Below are 18,638 nucleotides of genomic sequence, written 5' to 3'. Positions count from 1 at the left end.
CTTTCAGATAATACTACAAAAATGATTTAATCCCATCAGATTTGTAGTCCTTGCACAAGAGTGTGCTTTTAAAAAACGACTGATATTTTGAAACTAGGCTTGTAAAATAGTCTCATCTCTTCCCTACCATATGTTGTAGAGTTCAAATTACTGCCTGTGATTCAGTTAGAACTTATTAATAGTTTTCATTTTATGCTGTATCGAATAAAAAGCTGACTACTGACATCGCAATTACTTAGATTAATTCCAATGAAATATTTTCATTGGAATACTGCTGTTTCCAGATTCTTAGACACAAAGAAACTACAGGGGCAGAGGGAAAACATTTGCCAGTCAGGATAACACTTTAATGTCAACACCTACCTTTGTTTTGCAGTTGGTAGATAAACTGTATTATTAGGAAAGTTTAATGAGATATTTTCACAATAGTTTCCTATATATTTATTTTGGCAGGGTCAGGTTGACTGTGAAAACTAGATTAATATGCCATATAGCAAGTCTTCCTAAAATAGAAGTCCACAGAATTGTATCAGAAAAGCTACTACACTTTCTTTCCTCCTACGGCAAAGAAAACAAGCAAAATGACAAACAAAATGGAGGTATACATTACTCTTGAAACAGAACATCAACGAGAATGTAAAAGATCCCTTTCACACTTGATTCTGGCTACTTCGTAGATCATTCTGTCTTTGACATAATTCAGTCTGGACTCTCAGTTAGCGTTAATAGCTGATGACAAATTCCAACCTAGAATAAGTGTCCAGGAAAAAGCAGAAATGCTGATTTCTACAGCGGTTTATGAAGCGGTTTTAAATCATTTCCTCGTGTGTGAAATCAGATAAAACCTGCCACAGCCCTCGACTCAACTAGCTTTTCAAGCGTGCAGAAGACAGAAATGTGCTTTGCCCACATGGATGGAGCAGATGACCCCCACTTCATTCGCCTCGGGAGGGGCTCCAATCTCTTATACACAGAATTCTCTGGGAAACGTAAGGCCATTTTAAGTTGTTATTAAAATCTGTCATGAGCCCTGTAGAACATTTTATAAATTTTCCCGCAATACTTCTGAACAAATCGACAGCCTACTACTAATAATTCTCCTCATTTTATTCAGTTGACCTAAAAGTGCAGCTAGCTATTAAAGGATGCATTTAGAAATACAAATCAAAGCAGCAACACAATTAGGCTGTCAATCAAGTTTACACTCCCTGTTCCGCGGGGAACCTGCTTCTCCCTCCTCCTGCGTATGCTCTCTCTCTGTGTCAAATAAATAAATAAAATCTTTTATTTTTTTCTAAAGATTTTATTTATTTATTTAAGAGAGAGAGAAAGTGAGAGCGAGTGAGCACGAGCAGGGTGAGGGCCAGAGGGAGAAGCAGACTCCATGCTGAGCAGGGAGCCCGATGCGGGACTCGATCCAGGGACTCCAGGATCATGACCTGAGCTGAAGGCAGCCACTTAACTGACTGAGCCACCCAGGCGCCCCATAAATAAAATCTTTAAAAAAAAAAAAAATCAAGTTTACAGACTGTGCTGAAAGAGGGCTGAATAACTGTTTTCTTCTTGTGTTCAAAGTTAGAGGTATGTCATGGTGTTTGTTACAAAATGGAATACTATCCAGTAGGGCATCACGAAGATTGCTATATTCATAAGTAATGAGACACCACAGGCTTCGGTAGTACTCAAAAACTTTATATGTACATATATAAATATAAATATACACGGTCTATTTTTTACAATGTTTGTTTTACTCATAGCACAGAAAGTAAGAAAAAAATTATCTTTGTTTTCCTTTTTCTTTGGAAGGAAACCCAGAAGTTATTGCATAAGGGAAACAACCAATAATAGCATTGTATTATTCAGGTTTTACATTGGTTGTTACAAGTTTTATTTTTTCTCCAAGCAGACTGAAAGTTCAATGTTTACACAGCTGAAATTGGGGGTTAGTCAGGCCCTCATCTGTGTTTGGAAAGAGATGCAAATTCTTTTCAAAAAAACTGGTCCACAAAGGTCGTTCTGTGAAAATTTCCCTTTCTTTTTTTTTTTTTTTTTTTTGAAAGATTTTTATTTATTTATTTGACAGAGAGAGACACAGCGAGAGAGGGAACACAAGCAAGGGGAGTGGGAGAGGGAGAAGCAGGTCCCCCGCAGAGCAGGGAGCTGGACGCAGGGCTCCATCCCAGGACCCTGGGATCACGACCTGAGCCAAAGGCAGATGCTCAACCGACTGAGCCACCCAGGCGCCCCTTTTCCTATCTTTCTAACCTTTAAATAATTAACATCCTATAGCATTTTTCCACTAGGGGAAAACTGAGCAGTAAACACAATGCAAGGTGATTTCTTTAGAGAATCTCTGTATGTGAGTTTAGGTCACTGCTGCCACTGGAGGAATGGTTCTATCACAAAATAATTTTAAGAGATCTAATCAATGGACATAAAAGTGTCAAGCATTAAAAGGAATGAACTTTATTTTTCTTAAAGATTATATCAATAAGTTTAGCCACACCACATACCTCAAGCCAAAGACTTCTAAGAAATAAACTACCTCTCCTCCGGTATTTTCAGATGTCATTTTTCAATTTTATTAAGAGGCTGGCGTTTATACAACCATCTGTGTATAAACAGCAATTTGTGTAGTTTAATCCTGGGGTCTGGATGGTGATAAGAAGTGAGTTTTTGGACCTTTTACATGTGTTTCTGAAGCAATTTTTATGGAGGCCCTTTCTTGTGACCCACAGAGTAACTCCGCGAAGCAGACTGCATAGCTTATCAAACATCCTCACCTTCCAGAAGAGACAGTTTCGGTTGGGTACATTGTGTCATACCCAAACCTCTTCTATGGGGCTCAGCCTCTTAGCATCTGAACCGGCATGAGTTTGTTTTGCTTTGCTTTTTTTCATTTCTTTCTCCTCCTCGGGACAAATGAGGAGGGGGCAGCAGATAATCCCCGCTAGGGTAGGGTGTAGCTATATAGGGCCATCACGGTCCCTCGCTCTGAAGAGAAAGTTGTGGGTTGAGTCATATGTGCCACTTACGAAGAGCACCTACTGGAAACATCTTCTCTCTTGGTTTGTCAGAAAGAAGCGGATGTGGTGTTTATTTACAGGATTGTTTCCTTCTTTGGTCTAATCTTAGGTTTGCTGTTAGGCTGAGGAAATCTGGAACATTTTTCTAATTAAAGTGGACATGAGCATTTTAAATGGGCTTTTTAAATGTTTTTTTTTTTTACTTTCAGTTTCCATTCACGATGTATTCCGAAGGCCTTTATGAGCTAATCCTCTTCATACCCTTCTGGGACAGTCAGGATTTTGACAATGACCAAAGAGTAACATCACAAATACTCGGATACAATGCCCCCAAATAAAACACCTGCCATAGTCCTGAAAAAGACATCAATTTATAAAACTCTAACTATGGTACTGTTCAGTAAATTACTTTCAACACAATCATTCATGAAGCTTTAGTCCCTTTTTAATATTTTAAACTCACTACAGGCACTAATGTTTTATACCAACTCATGTTTTTATGAGAAAACAATTTCTAGTGTAATATTCCAAGGAGGAATAGAAGAGGACTTGGACATTCATGATCTTTCCTTTTTTCCTCTAGTTTCCTCTAGTTTTCTCCATCAAAGGCTTCCAAGATGAGAAGTGTGTGTGTGTGTTAAGTGGGATTCAGGAGGGAGCCACTGGTGAGCTCCAGAAAACAAGCATTAACAGGAAGGGGTTGGACAGGAAGGGACGCAAGTATAAAGGACGACTGGAAATAGGGGCTAATGACTTCAATGGTAAAGGTGTGAAAGTCAAAATGGAGATGAGCAAGCCAAGCACAAGAAAAAAAAATACGTGGGAGAGAATTCCTCCACCCAGCTCCTGTCCTTAAAGAAGTCAGGCAGATGGGGAGTCAGGTCCTGACCTAAGCCGCACTGTGTACGGCCAGGGCGGGCAAGGCTACCACGGGAGGCTGCCTGGAGGGTCTGCCATCTGAGCCAACGTCTTCAAAAATAAATTCTGAAACACTGGACAGGAAATAAGGTGTGACGGGGTGAGGAGGAACACAAAGTACAACTGTCCTGAAGGCTGTGTGGGTAGAGCAGGGTGAGGGGAGGGGAGGTTCTGCAGAGGGAGTCAGGGAAGGTGACTCTGTGAGCCTGAGGATGGGGCAGGGATGCCTGGTCATGGCAACAAGTGAAAGCGGAGTTCCTGACTCAGATGTTGGGTGGAGGACAACGCCACTGTCCGCCACTGGCCTGAGGGTCACCTCAGGGCCTCAGCTTAGAAGACAGGCAATATGGGCAAAACACATGAACAGACATTTTTCCAAAGAAGACGTCCAAATGGCCAACAGACACATGAAAAAGTGCTCAACATCACTTGGCATCAGGGAAATCCAAATCAAAACCTCAATGAGATACCACCTCACACTAGTTAGAATGGCTAAAATTAACAAGTCAGGAAACAACAGATGTTGGCGGGGATGCAGAGAAAGGGGAACCCTCCTACACTGTTGGTGGGAATGCAAGCTGGTGCAGCCACTCTGGAAAACAGTATGGAGGTTCCTCAAAAAGTTGAAAATAGAGCTACCATACGATCCAGCAATTGCACTACTGGGTATTTACCCCAAAGATACAAATGTAGGGATCCGCAGGGGTACGTGCACCCCAATGTTTACAGTAGCAATGTCCACAATAGCCAAATTATAGAAAGAGCCAAGATGTCCATCAACAGATGAATGGATAAAGAAGATGTGGTATATATATACAATGGAATATTATGCAGCCATCAAAAGGAACGAAATCTTGCCACTTGCAATGACATGGATGGAACTGGAGGGTATTATGCTGAGTGAAATAAGTCAATCAGAGAACGACATGTATCATATGATCTCACTGATATGAGGAATTCTTAATCTCAGGAAACAAACTGACGGTTGCTGGAGTAGAGGGGGGTGGGAGGGATGGGGTGGCTGGGTGATAGACATTGGGGACAGTATGTGCTATGGTGAGTGCTGTGAATTGTGTAAGACTGACGAATCACAGACCTGTACCTCTGAAACAAATAATACATTATATGTTAAAAAAAAAAAAAAAAAGAAGATAGAAGGAAGGGAAGAATGAAGAGGGGGAAATCGGAGGGGGAGACAAACCATGAGAGACGATAGACTCTGAGAAACAAACTGAGGGTTCTAGAGGGGAGGGGGGAGGGGGATGGGCTAGCCCGGTGATGGGTATTAAAGAGGGCACATTCTGCATGGAGCACTGGGTGTTATACGCAAACAATGAATCATGGAACACTACATCAAAAACTAATGATGCATGGTGATATACATAACATAATTAAAAAAAAAAAAGGAAGAAGACAGGCAATAAATACCGGCCAGGGTGAAGGAAGGTTCTTTGTCTTCCTTTCTTTTTCTGGTGAAAGAAGAGAACGGGAGAAGCGAGCCTGAGATAGGAACAGGCTGGGGTGAGTGGGGAAAAGAGAAAGCTTAGGATTCAGGCAGAGAGTACTGGAAACTGGGAAAGTCAGGGCAAGAGCCTGGTGACAGAGGAGCCTCCTGAAAGCAGAATGAAGCCCCGCAAGAAAGAAAAATGGGCGCGAGGCGCTGAGGTGGCTGAGTGAGCAGGAGGTGGGTGTGGAGGTAAAGCAGTAAAAGCCCCGCATGGTCACAGGGCACCTGGGTGGCTCAGTCGTTAAGCGTCTGCCTTCGGCTCAGGTCATGATCCCAGGGTTCCGGGATCGAGCCCCGCATCAGGCTCCCTGCTTGGCGGGGAGCCTGCTTCTCCCTCTGCTCCTCCCCCCACTCATGCTCACACTCTCAAATAAATCAATAAATCAAATCGTAAAAAAAAAAAAAAGGCCGGTCACAACACTGACACGCAGGTATCATGAGGGCTTGTGAAGACGACTGGGACAGTAAAGCCACATCTGACATGACAGGTAAAATATCTGGAAATGTTTAAAAGGAAATGTACAAACCCTTGGTCTTCAGGCCCTATTTAGGGCAAACGCTAGGATCCCCCATGATTTCTAGTGCAACGGTGTGGGTGTCTCTCCGGTAGCCTCAAGAACATGAAATGGCTCATGCACAGGCTGAGTCTGTCACTTGGATCAACTGCTATCGGTTCATTCAAAGGTGGACATCTCTTTACTAAAAACTCAGATATTATTTTGGATACTAGATAAAGTAAATTTCATCAAAGTAAAAGCACGGTTTGGTAAATTCTTCTATTCTCGCTGAATGTGGGAAGAAATCTGACCCAACTCCCCACCCCGCCCCAACAAATGAGCCTATTTTCCTTAGACTTACCTACATTTATGGTATAGATCCATTACAAATACACAAGAAGACCTCAGGAGTTTTATGGCATTTTACAATGTTTGCATTTTAAATACTGTGTTCTCAGTGTCTTTAATTTTTTTCCTACCGAAGCTCTTTTTTTCTAATCAGAAATTATTTTTAAAAAACTCTTTCGGGCACCTGGGTGGCTCAGATGGTTAAGCGTCTGCCTTCAGCTCAGGTCATGATCCCAGGGTCCTGGGATCGAGTCCCGCATCGGGCTCCCTGCTCAGCGGGGAGCCTGCTTCTCCCTCTGCCTCTCTCTCTCTCTCTCTCTCTTATGAATAAATAAAATCTTTAAAAATAAATTTAAAAAACCTCTTTCAATGTTAATTTATTTTACAGGTTAACTAAACACATTAAAAAAAAAAACCCTACTCTGCCAAATATAACAGTTGAATGATATTATCTGTGATTTCCTGGCTTTAAAAAAATATGTACATACATAAAACCTATAGTGGACCTACCTCTCTAGGAAGAGAACAAGAATGTTGTCTGAGTTCAATTGTCAGAACCATGAGGATGATTTGCATGTACCCCTTGACAGCACGGAAACTCTTTTTTTCTTCTGTTCCACTTGTTATTTAACCAAGCATAGAGAGGAACCATCCCCCCTACACAGAAGTACAAATAGATAATTCCTCATTCAAGTATGCCCACCCATCTCTCTGATAAAATGAATAATTATTTTGATACTACAGAACTAGCTGGGAATGAGATGGTGAGATGCAGAGGGGACATGCTCTCAAATGTCGACAGGCAATTTGATTCAAGAGTTTCTGAGCGTCTGCCACAGGTCAGGTACCGTGCGTGCTAAGCAGTGAGCAAGGTTACAGGGGATGCAAAAAAGGAGTAAGAGAGAGTATCAGGGTCCTGTTGCCCTGCTGCCCTGCTCATGGATTTGAACTTCATGCTGTAGGCAGCAGTAAGCAGTTGAAGCTTGTTGTGATGAGCACCGGGGGTTGTAGTGGGTGATGAATCACTAAATTCTATACCTGAAATTAGTGCTGCCTTATATGTTAACTAACTGGAATTTAAATAACAACTTGGAAGAAAAAAAAATAAAACCAGACTCATGTTTTGCAAACATCAACTGTGGCAACCGCCAGGAGCAGGAATTGATGGGAGAGACTGGAGGGAAGTCAGGAGGGTACTGCCACGGTCCGGGTAAGAGATGCTGAGCGACTGGCCTGGAGCAGTGAGGAGCGGGGAGAGCTTTGAAGGACACTGTGGAGGCAGAATTGGCAGGATGTTATGAGGGCTTGGATGAATGGTGAGAAAAATTAAGGTATGATGATGTCAGAATTTCCAGTACTGACGTTTGGCACTTAATGAGTGAACACAGGTTGGAGATGGAATGGTAATGAATTTGGTTTTGGATAATTTCGGACAGACCCACTTACAAGACACCCTGGGAGAAAGGTCCAATAATAGGCAGAGGGAAAGAGGAGTGCAGCCCCAAGGACAGAGGAGGAGGCAGAAGATATTTACTTGGCAGCGCGTAACACGTAAGTAATAGTTGACTCAGAGAAATATCCCCCAGAAAAGAATGGAGAGTTAGAAGAGGCCTGAACATGCAACTCCCCAGGACATTATTATTTAAGGAACGGGCAACAGAAAAAGAGTTTGGGAACGAGAAAGAAAAAGACCAGAGCAAGAGGAAGGAGGATACAGGGAAGACGAATGTCCTGAAATCAATCAAAGGGAAAAGAAGGGGGAGGGAAGATGGGAAACCACTGTTGATTATTTCATGAGGAGTCAGCAGTGAGACTAATGGTTTTAGCATGTAGGAGCTCACCGCTGACCCACGGGAAAGGCACTTCATGCAGACGAACGAGCATGAGGGCCCCGGACCAAATGGGAGACAGTCTGTGGAGGTAGGTGGAGCATGGATGTCCCCAGAAAGAATCTGGAGGTCAGCGTGGTGGATGGTGCCACTGTAGGGGATTTTCATTTTTGATCTATTTTTGTATTTGCCAATTTTCTGAGAAGAATGTACATTATTTTAATAACGAAAACAAAACAAAGAAATGAAGAGAAAAGGAAGCCAATTTTTAGAAGAATTTGGTGTCATGGGGTCCTCAGCCTTGAAAAGTGGAATGGTGAAGTGGAAAAGATCTCAGAGTTGGGTTCCTGCACAGCATTAGCCACAGGGCCCTAAGGAGAACATTTAGAACTTCTCTCTGGGCCTCGGCTTCCTTACACATAAATACAGGAGCTGGGCTGGAAAACCACAAAGGTGCTTCCTTGTTGGAGAAGCCTAGGCCTGAGCTTGTGAAGCCTAGGCCTGAGCTCGCAAATACATTAGTGGAAAATGGTATTTAAAAAGGAAACCCTGAAATAAACTGTGTAAAGAACAATTAATTTACAATGCCAATTATCACTGCAATTTATGCTTTAATATTTCTGATCTTGCTTATTTGCTTCTCTTAAAGTGAGGAACACCTGCCTCAATTATAACATACATCTCTTTGTGTTCTTTTCCTTATACCTTCTGGTTTAAAAGTAACACTCAGTTCCTACCCCAGAGTCTCCTCTGTGCACCAACCAAGACAGAGAGCAGCACTTTGTGGGTAAGGTCTGGGCTACCATTGACAAAACTACCTATTTACTGCTTCCTTTAGAGTATTCAAGGACATAAAGTTTTTACTGAGCAATTATCACAGGCACTGAGCAAATAAAAGCATCAGGCTATATCTCACATGCATACCCTCTTACATGTGATGAGTGGCGTGGACATTTTTTAGTGATTTCTGTTACAGGTGCTTTTAGGCAACAGACAGCAATGTAAATTAGTGGCCAAAGGCCCAGGCAGTGAAAACCATTACGCCAGACCTAAAAAAAATTAGGTGGGAGCCAAGAAGTAGTTTAGAAACAAAAATCCTAGGACATGAAAATTCAAAAGTACCTGAAAGGAGACCTGGCACGATATCCTGCTGAAGTGAGTGCCCTTCTACCCGTGGCTTCCCACCTGTTCTGGGATACCTCCCAGGAAATACCCACAAATTCATAACAGTGACCTGCTGTCTCTAGTTATTGGACAAATCTGCATACTGATCTGAAATCTACCTTCCTGACACCCACCCCTTAGCTCCAGTTCTGTCCTCAGTATGATTCCACCGTAGATTATTCTCTACTGCTCATTGCTGGAATACCCTCTGTCCTGGGGAAACTTTACAACAGAGTAACAATGTTACAGCCTATAATGCAAATTCATCTTTCCTTTCTCAATTACTTTTCAGGAAGGATGAGAGCTGAGCTGTTGGGTCTATCATATATACACTGCTATTAATCTGAATCCTTGTTAAAAACTTTCACTTAAATTTGGTACACCAAGTACAGCAGATCCTTTGATTGGAGTAGGAGACAAACTCTTTTCAGTGGCCTCCATTTAACCAACCTGTTGCGGTAACCAATGTTCTCTCACCCTCTGGAAAGCACTCGCCAATGTCCACAGCAGGTAGAATGCTCATAGCCAGTCCGCTGCTCTCTGGTAGGAGCACACACTTCTGCTCTCACATGCTGAGCAGCATGCTGACCAAGACTCGGCTGTGTTTATTCTCAAACATTCTCTGCCAGTGTATTAATTGTTGTAATTACATAACTAAACAGTATACAAATCAATAAAATATGCATTAAGAAGAGTTGTTTATGGAACAAGTTCAAGGTTTGGAAAGACTAAAGCTGATTCAGTAAAAACAACGCTATCATATTAGATGCAGATAAGACAACTATAAAAAAAACTCGAGAAAAACTATAAAAATCTAGAGGGATTTTACACTCATTTACTTTGCAAAGGCCTTTAAATTCTTACTCCCTTTAAAGTGGGTGATGTCGATCATGCATAATATAGTTTATGCAGGACAAGCCATGCAGGTCTCTAAGAGCGGACTTCTACTCGAAGAAAGACTTTGGCCTTCCTTCAAAGATTGGCAAATGAATGTACCTTTGTGTGCTTTAAGTTAAAATGTAAATACTTAAAAACTATATTATCTTTTTTAGGATTTCCAGCTTCAATCACCTTTTTTAACAGCAGATCAATTCCTGACCCTGATGAAGTCAGAGAGAGAAATCTCCTCCTGCAGTTTATAGCTGGCCTGTCTCTCAGGACCCTGACAGAGAATTGCTCAGATGAAGATGTCATCATAGACAATCTTAAGACTGCATATCATCAGTTAAAGTTTGCCAAGAACTATGCAAATTGAGGTATAGTAGTGAGAGCTGCCAGGAACTGTATAAATTAGTCAGATTATACTGACATGGACCAATAAAAACAACTGGGTATGTGCGATATTTAGCAAAAGCCAGAGAACTATGGGGGAAAATATGTAAGAAACCATAAATGGAAAGATTAGATACAAAGGTAAGAGGAAAAGAAACTATGTATCCATTGGTAGACAAGATTTATGAAGCTGAGTATTCAAAATGAAGTTCTTTAAAAAACGCAGGATAGTACATAGTGAACTCTGACTGGGAGAACTTTCCAGAAAGAGTCAGTCAGTCACTGAGAGAGCAAAGACACTAAGGGAGGAAAAAAGCAAAGGAAGTGTCAAGGACTTTGTTACAGAAAAACTTAAAAATAGGATATGAGGAACAAGGCTTGTACAAAATGAATCACTGTAAAGTTTTAAGAAGCAGTTTATAATGAACTACTCCAGTTCCCCCAAAATGGTTCAGATGGTCTCATGACCCTATTAAGGTACCATTAATCTCTAAAAAAAGAAATGAGCAAGCTTTAGGATCTCAGACATGTACTTCATTCGAATCTATGTGAAGTGAATGAACCATTCTTTGATGTTGCTAAAACATTCTAGCAAAAAAATATCTACCTAGGGGAAAAAAATAGTTAAAAGGTCCACCATTTCAGAACAGATTCTAAAAAGATGAGAAATAGGTATCACTTAAGTATTTGGATTATAGCTTACTTCCTATAGTACTCTGTTATTAACAAATGGCTTTTACATACAGGATTTTTAAAAAAATTCATAAAATTCTGTGAGGTAAATATAACCTTTCTATTTTATAAGTCAGAAAATCAAAACTCATAAAAGGTAAATGATATGCCCAAGCTTACACAGCTGGAAAACAGCAGACCACCGTGGTCATTCCAATTTAAAGTATTACAAGAAGTTTAGAAAACAAAGGAAAAAGCAAAATTTCCATTAATTCCAATAATTATCTTCTTAAATGTCTTCTCTTCCTTCCCACCACAGATTGTAATCATTCGAAGAGCCTGCTTTGTTACTCAACATTGTACCACACGCATTTATCTTGACTACCTTACCTTCATATGAATCATTTAATGACTGTACAATAGTATGACATGTGAATGACTTCAGTCAAAATAATACTGTGGGTGAGGTGCTACTCTACAGAACCAAAGACAAATAAGAGAAAGATAGTTACTTAACCAATCCTTTTATGGGCCACGCAGGTTTTTGATTGTGTGTTTGTTTTTGCTATTACAGGAATAACTGAAATGAAAAGTCTTTTCCCTTTGGCTCATGGGTCACAGAGGTAGTCACTGGAATGAAGAGCGACCCCTCCCTCCAATAACACTTCATCTCGTCCCCTTCATAGACAACGTTTTTGAATTGCTGTCTTTTTGTGTCATTCTGCACTCCTCCTCTTTCTATTTTTAATAATTAAGAAGAATATGTGTAGGTGAAAATATTTTTATATTTTATTCCTTATTACTTGCAAAGATGGTTATTCCACACAGAACAAGTGTACCCTGTGGAGAAGTAGTGAGTGCTCTCTTAGAAGCATGGATACAATCACAGAGATTGAGCAAGAAAGTCAAATGGCCAATGTTTCATTTTATTTGGCTCTCAAATGACCATTTGGTCTTTTGCTTTCCTTAAAATACAACCAAGCTATAGCTACATGGCACAAACTAAAAGAGTGATCTGGAAGTTGATTAATTTATCTGGAAAACCATCAGTTCTCCATTTCAACTTGTGCCATGACGACACAGACTAAATCAAATTTTAAACGAATGCAAACACAGCCACTCTCTGGGCCAATTTCTGAAAAAACACCTTAACTCTTCCAAGTGGAAGTCTTTGTAGATCCTGAGAGGCCTATATGTTGCTTTTAATTTACAGAAGTGTCAAGATACATTTCTCCAAGGGCCAAGAAAGAAAGATTATGCAACCTAATGAGATGATGCCATATTAAACCCTGAGCTGATGGCTCTCTGAGTAGTAAGCAAGTCCCAGTGAATGTTCTCATCGTTTTGGATCCTTTACCCTACACATGGCGTCTCTGGGTTGGAAAGCATGACAGAGGCCATCTAGCTCAAATAGTCATCACTGATCACATCCTAATTCACTGATAAGGCAGACTCAGAAAGAGCATGGAAGCTTCCAGAGACAGCAGTGTGCCAGGACACTTGGTTATTCCTTACCTCACTCCCAGAGTGTGTGGCTCAAACCTGTGTAGGTACAAGTCCCCAAGAGGAGCCCCGGTGACTTACCTGCCGAGGCCCGGGGGCGGCACTGCCCGGTCATGGGGCTGTACTCCTGGTTTTCATCAGCGCACACACAGAGGAAGGACCCTTCCACATTTTCACAGAAGGCTTCACCACACACCCCACTAAGCAGCTCGCATTCGTTCACATCTGGAAAAGGGAGCACAGAGCAAGTCAGATGAGTGCCTCCCTCCTGACAGCTCTTTATTTCACTAGCTGTACCAGGGCTAAGTGGTGTCTGCTGGTCACAAATGGTCCCCAGTGAGCAATCAAACCCTTCCACTATTTTCTGGGGAAGGGGCTCCTCAAGGATGGGCTGCACAATTCGGTTCGTGTAAAAAGGACCATGAAAACACAGAGCAAAGTTTCCACGTTCCAATTCCACTTTACGGAGGGTCCTGGGATTGTCCTGCAAGTAGTGTATGTACACTCTGCCCATTTAATTCTCTCTGCCTTGACTTCTTGACATAATGAGGTCTTAAAGAACATGACAGTCCACACATGACGCCATGTGTAGGGTAAAGGATCCAAATCTAGTCCACTAGATTCAAGGAAAATTAGCAAACCTGGCGCTTCAGAAACAACAACCTTTCTTACATTCATTACAATATTGTTTTCAATCTATTCATATATCTGAAAATACAATTCTCTAGTAGCCAAAATGTCCATACTTTAACAACCAGAAATCAGGTTGTGTATCCCTTTGGGAAATGAAGGAAAGACCCCTGTAAATACTCACCAGGTTACATTAATCATTCACACGAAACAAACTATTCCAGTAACTTATCATGGGCTGCGCCTTTAAAAGTTCTTCGGGTGTTCCACAGTGTCCTTTCTATTTTGCTAAGTGTTTTCTGTCTGCACTTTATACGTAATTAAAACACAGCCCAGGAATCTACTAATGAGTACATTTTATTCAATATTATGCAAGCACATAGCCCTAAAACAGGCTAATTCTAATGTTTGACCTTGCCCGATACTACATTTTAACGTGTCTCGTCCAAAGAAATTTTAGTAAGGAATGCCCAGTTCAACAAAGTACTTGACTTGACATCTGAAATGCTCATGTACTTTATGCCTTAAACATGTACAAACATCAGCTCTCATGAGCACACTTTGAGATGGTTTATACAAAGTTAAATATTTGAGCAATTATCCAAATCATTCAGGGAAAAGAGAAATCTTATTTTCACCTGCTATACACAGTTAATTGGACAAAAAGTTTATGTATCTTGACTTATTTGGATAATTACCTCAGTTTTCCATTTCACTTTGTATATAAACAGATATAAACCTAATGAGCTGGGTTTTGCTTATGAAAAGGTATTATAACATGAAAGAAAGCAGAGAGTTGGCATATTTAATCAACCCAGACAGTCATAATTTAGACCAGAAAAACTGACTTTAGAAATTTGCCAGTTCACATTTATCAATTTGGTAAATGTCAAATGGAACTTTCTACTTTCTAACTTGTATTATTTACATGACTCTTGGTATCTCTCCCATGGGAATGAATTTACTCAATCAAAAAGTACTTTCTGGTTTATCCTGCGTGCCAGGCACTGGGGAAACAATGATGACGCAAGCAGGCCCAACTCCTGCCTTCACAGAGCTTATAGTCAAGCCAGAGAAATCAGCCAGATGATCTCACAGGCTAAGTGCTAAGAATGAAAAGTGCAAGGCAAGCATGGAGCAGTGGACCTTCAGGGTAGGGGCAGGTTAGGGAAATGATATTGGAGCCAAGTTCCATCTGAAGGATGAGGAGGTGATAAGGAGCAGAGTTGGCAGGGGGCTGGCGGGGCGGGGGGGGGGGGGGGGCAGGCACAGGAAGGGTCCAAGTAGAGGAAACAGAATGGCTCCTTTCCAAGTAGAGGAAACAGTTTGGTCTCAGGGCTGATTCAACTCTTAAATTCTACAGAACACCCAGCAGGAAGTGTATATAGTAGGTGCTCAGTTAATATTTTTGAAAGAGTGAATAAACAGATGAAATGACACCTGCTGAGTTCAGTAAAATCCCTCCTCTAAGGGTGGTGTTTCGTGGGCTAAAACAGAATGTCAAGATGGGTTCAGTGTGCTCATCTGACTGGTTAGAAGTGAACCTCAATCGGGGGCTCAGGAGCTGATATGGAGTTAATGGCGGGACATCTGCTATCTTAACAGGTAACAGTTAAAATCTGCTGTGCACCTACAATAGGCCAACTATGAGCCCCAGCCAGGGCAGAGAGACCAGGGCTCTTGAGGCCTCGGAGAGGGCAGCTGCAGGCCATCTACACAAATGACAGCCCCAAAGTTTGTAAGTACTGTAACTGAATCTGCTGAAGGTATTCTGGAAGCAGGAGGAGGGTTCAGCACCGAGCTGGAGAGACAAAGATGGATCAGGGACAGTGTCGGGGAGGAGAGGGACAGTATCCTCAGGAGGCAGTGGGATGCATCCCTACTCAGGCAAGGGGAAGCTGGGAAGATGTTTCCAGCAGAAGGAGCAAACAACAGCCGAATTGCTGCACAGCCATGAGCCACCACAAGCAGTTTTATGTCACTGGAAGCGAAGAAGGAGGTGCTGAGGCTGAGGAGTGGCAGCCAGGTCACAAGACCTGTTTAGTCAAAATATTTAGACAAGTTTTCTTGCCTGCATTTTAGCGCAAAGGAGACTAAAGCAGGAGTTGGAACCAGCAACTATGACAGTGTTAGAGTAAAAGTGGTGACTATTCAGGGGGCGATTTCATCACTAAACCTCCAAATCAGTTTTGCGTTCCCCGTTTAATCTGGACAGGAAATGAATTAATGCTTTGAGTTGCAAATGTTCAAACTCAGAAGTTACGGACTCCTCCTGAGACCGTGCCTGCTATGAAATGAACAGAGTAAGAGTAAAGAAAAAGCCTCGTTACCTGTGATGTTCTGAATTTAATAACCCTTCTTCTTTCCCAGTTCATGGCTCCCACTGCAAATGTTTCATAACGAATTTGGTTTAAAGAAATCACAGCTGATCAGAAAATGGTATATGAAATGGGTTGTCTATAGGAGCATGTGCTGGACGCTGTTCTAGGACATCTGATGATATTCAAGATGCCTCCCAGCTCTGTCAATCCCAGACAGACTGAAGAAATAGAGTTGCACAGTCCAAAGCATCATGTTACGGGTGTCATTCCTGGAAAATGAAACTCCTGCCAACACTTTTCCCTAACTGCACTGCCTCAGGAGGTACATCTTGAAGACAGACAAGCTACACCACACACCAGACTATTTCCTGTGCAGGAGGGACTCTGCAGAAGGGCTCCGTATCCACAGCTCAGAGTTTAAACAGATGTTCTTTTTTAATATACATGAAATTCAAAGTTCTTCTCCTCTGCTTCTCAATGTCTGAACAATTTCAGAAGCCATCTTTCTGCACACTCCCAAATTGTGTGACAAAATCGCATGAGGATGAAATTCTATCCAAATTACCTTGCTTACAATCTCTCCTGTTCTTGATAACTCTGATGGCATTTCAACAGGGGGGACGTGAAACATGCTGTGGAAAGAAATCTAAACACTCACCCACACACCCTTGCCCATCCTGTGGGGCCTGAAAGCCCTGATAACAGAGGCAGCGGAACGAGCCAGCCGTATTGTCACAAAACCCGTGACTGTCACAAACAGTGTTGTTTACACATTCATCAATATCTGCAAAAAAGACATTTAACATCAGACACAAAACACAGACTGACAAACACCAGATATTAATGGATAGACAGAGGTGCTCGACACACCTCGATTAGCATGAGATGATCATGTTTACACAGAATGAACTTCTAAAACATTTTACACATCAATAAAATGTTTTGATGAAAATGTCTTCACAGACAAACGCTGGGCTCTGTGAGAAAACATTTACTTTCCTCAGGAAGTGTTTTCGAACAGAAAGAGCTGCTGTAATCGCCACGGTCAGCGTTTTCTGCCTGCTTCCAACCCTTTATTTCCAAGGAGAGTATATTCTCCTACCGGGGAAACCCGTGGAAGTATTGTCACCTTCCTGGGTCGCGGTCAACGCTCACAGTTCTTTCTGCAGAGATGGCTCACTCAACCCTACAGATAACCTTGGGCAAATCTCAAGAGCATTCCCAGGGACGGAGGAGAGGAGGAGGGAGACAGAGAATCTGATGAGTTCAGCAACATAGCCAGGCAGCCTGACTCGTTCACAAGAGAAGACTTCCTGTCACCAAGTTAAAGCCACTCAAGGTCCTAAATGTCACTGTTGCTCCCACTGGTTAGCCGGTGGCCCACTTGCAGATTCATTGTGTTCTCTGTAAACCTGATGATAGTGTTCCTATGCCTTTTCTTCCCCAATAAAAATGTTCTCATAAAAGTGATGTCTCGATTATGAAGTTACGAACAGACTTTCAGACACACTTCTTTATCCTTACGGTGACTAACTGACTACGCCTTTTTCCTTCCCCTTCCCCTTTTCCTGGTTTACCTCCACACCGCACACTTCCATCTGTCAGGTTCTGTCCTCTCTGCCTCTGGATTACACGCTCCTCAAATACAGGCTTTTGGAGAAACAATTAAGAAAATGCAATTACTGCATCCAAACACATGGGAAGGGGCGCCTGGGTGGCTCAGTTGGTTAAGCGACTGCCTTCGGCTCAGGTCATGATCCTGGAGTCCCTGGATCGAGTCCCGCATTGGGCTCCCTGCTCAGCGGGGAGCCTGCTTCTCCCTCTGGCCCTCCCCCCGTCATGTACTCCCTCTCTCTCAAATAAAAAAATAAATCTTAAAAAAAAAAAAAAAAAAAAAAACATGGGAAGATAACAAATGATTTTAAAAAAATGATAAGTTGGGCGCCTGGGTGGCTCAGTCGTTAAGCGTCTGCCTTCGGCTCAGGTCATGATCCCAGGATCCTGGGATCGAGTCCTGCATCGGGCTCCCTGCTCGTTGGGGAGTCTGCTTCTCCCTCTGCCTCTGCTCCCCCCTCCCACTCGTGCTCTCTTTCTCTCTCTCTCTCTCTCAAATAAACAAAATCTTTAAAAAAAATTTTTTTAAATGGTAAGTTAAGTAGCCCTTGACAGAATTTAGTTTGGAGGAGTTAATAAAACTGAACTTTCCTCTTCCTCATTTTTTTAAAAAGTTTTATTTATTTAAGTAATCCCTACACCCAACACAGGGCTCAAACTCACAGCCCCGAGGATCAAGAGTCACACGCTCCTGAGCCAGCCAGGTGGCCCTGCTCTTTCTAAAGTTCTTCATGTTGAGTCAGGAAACTTTCCAGAAGAAAAAGAAGATGAACGCAATGATGATTTGGCAGCCGTCTCACTTCCCTTCCTAATTTTTTAACATAATCGAGAGTAAGTTCAGAGACTATCTCACTTCTGAATTGTAAACTCTGAGTGACTACCCACTTTTCTTACTTTTCTCCACTCAAACAAAACTGTCCCTTCTCCTTTCAAGGCGGGGCTCTTTCCCTACCACTCTCTCCTCCCTCGAGTCCTACCTGTTCATCCTTCTCTAGCATCCTCAGCTACTCTTCCCTTCGCTGACTTCAAACGTGTTAAAATCTCTTGGAAAAGCATTCACTTCACTATGATGTCACCTACTGTGCTTTTCCATTCATTCTACTGTTGCAAAATGTCTCAGAAGAACCATCTACACGCACTGCCTTTGTTCCTCACATACCTCATCAGTAAAAAAAAAAACAAACAACTAGTAACCATACTATACTAGTAACATTGGTATATTCCTAAAATTACTGTGAGGACTCAACAAAGTACATGTATAAAGTGCTTAGAACATTACCTGGCATGTGACATAGGAAGCATACAATATGGGCCAACCATTAGTATTACTATTATTC

The 18,638-nt window shown here is 41.9% G+C and overlaps 1 protein-coding gene across 8 annotated transcripts in view; it reads right to left on the bottom strand.

Moving 5' to 3' along the window:
• The window catches only part of LTBP1 (latent transforming growth factor beta binding protein 1), a 389,228-nt gene that overhangs the window by 31,759 nt on the left and 338,831 nt on the right, over positions 1-18,638 (bottom strand). For 5 of the 8 annotated variants that reach the window (XM_032410265.1, XM_032410267.1, XM_032410268.1 and 2 more), the window contains 2 exons: positions 16,346-16,471; positions 12,818-12,961 (listed from right to left, as the gene is read on the bottom strand). In XM_032410265.1, coding sequence (XP_032266156.1) covers positions 12,818-12,961; positions 16,346-16,471 — 270 coding nt within the window. The remainder of the gene's footprint in view (positions 1-12,817; positions 12,962-16,345; positions 16,472-18,638) is intronic. The other 3 variants (XM_032410266.1, XM_032410270.1, XM_032410273.1) reach the window with 1 other exon arrangement.

Source organism: Phoca vitulina, unplaced genomic scaffold (assembly GCF_004348235.1).
Source record: "Phoca vitulina isolate PV1807 unplaced genomic scaffold, GSC_HSeal_1.0 scaffold12, whole genome shotgun sequence".
In the NCBI taxonomy this organism is placed as follows: domain Eukaryota; kingdom Metazoa; phylum Chordata; class Mammalia; order Carnivora; family Phocidae; genus Phoca; species Phoca vitulina.
The sequence above is the reverse complement of the archived record's forward strand: the minus strand, read 5'-3'. Positions and strand labels throughout refer to the sequence as shown.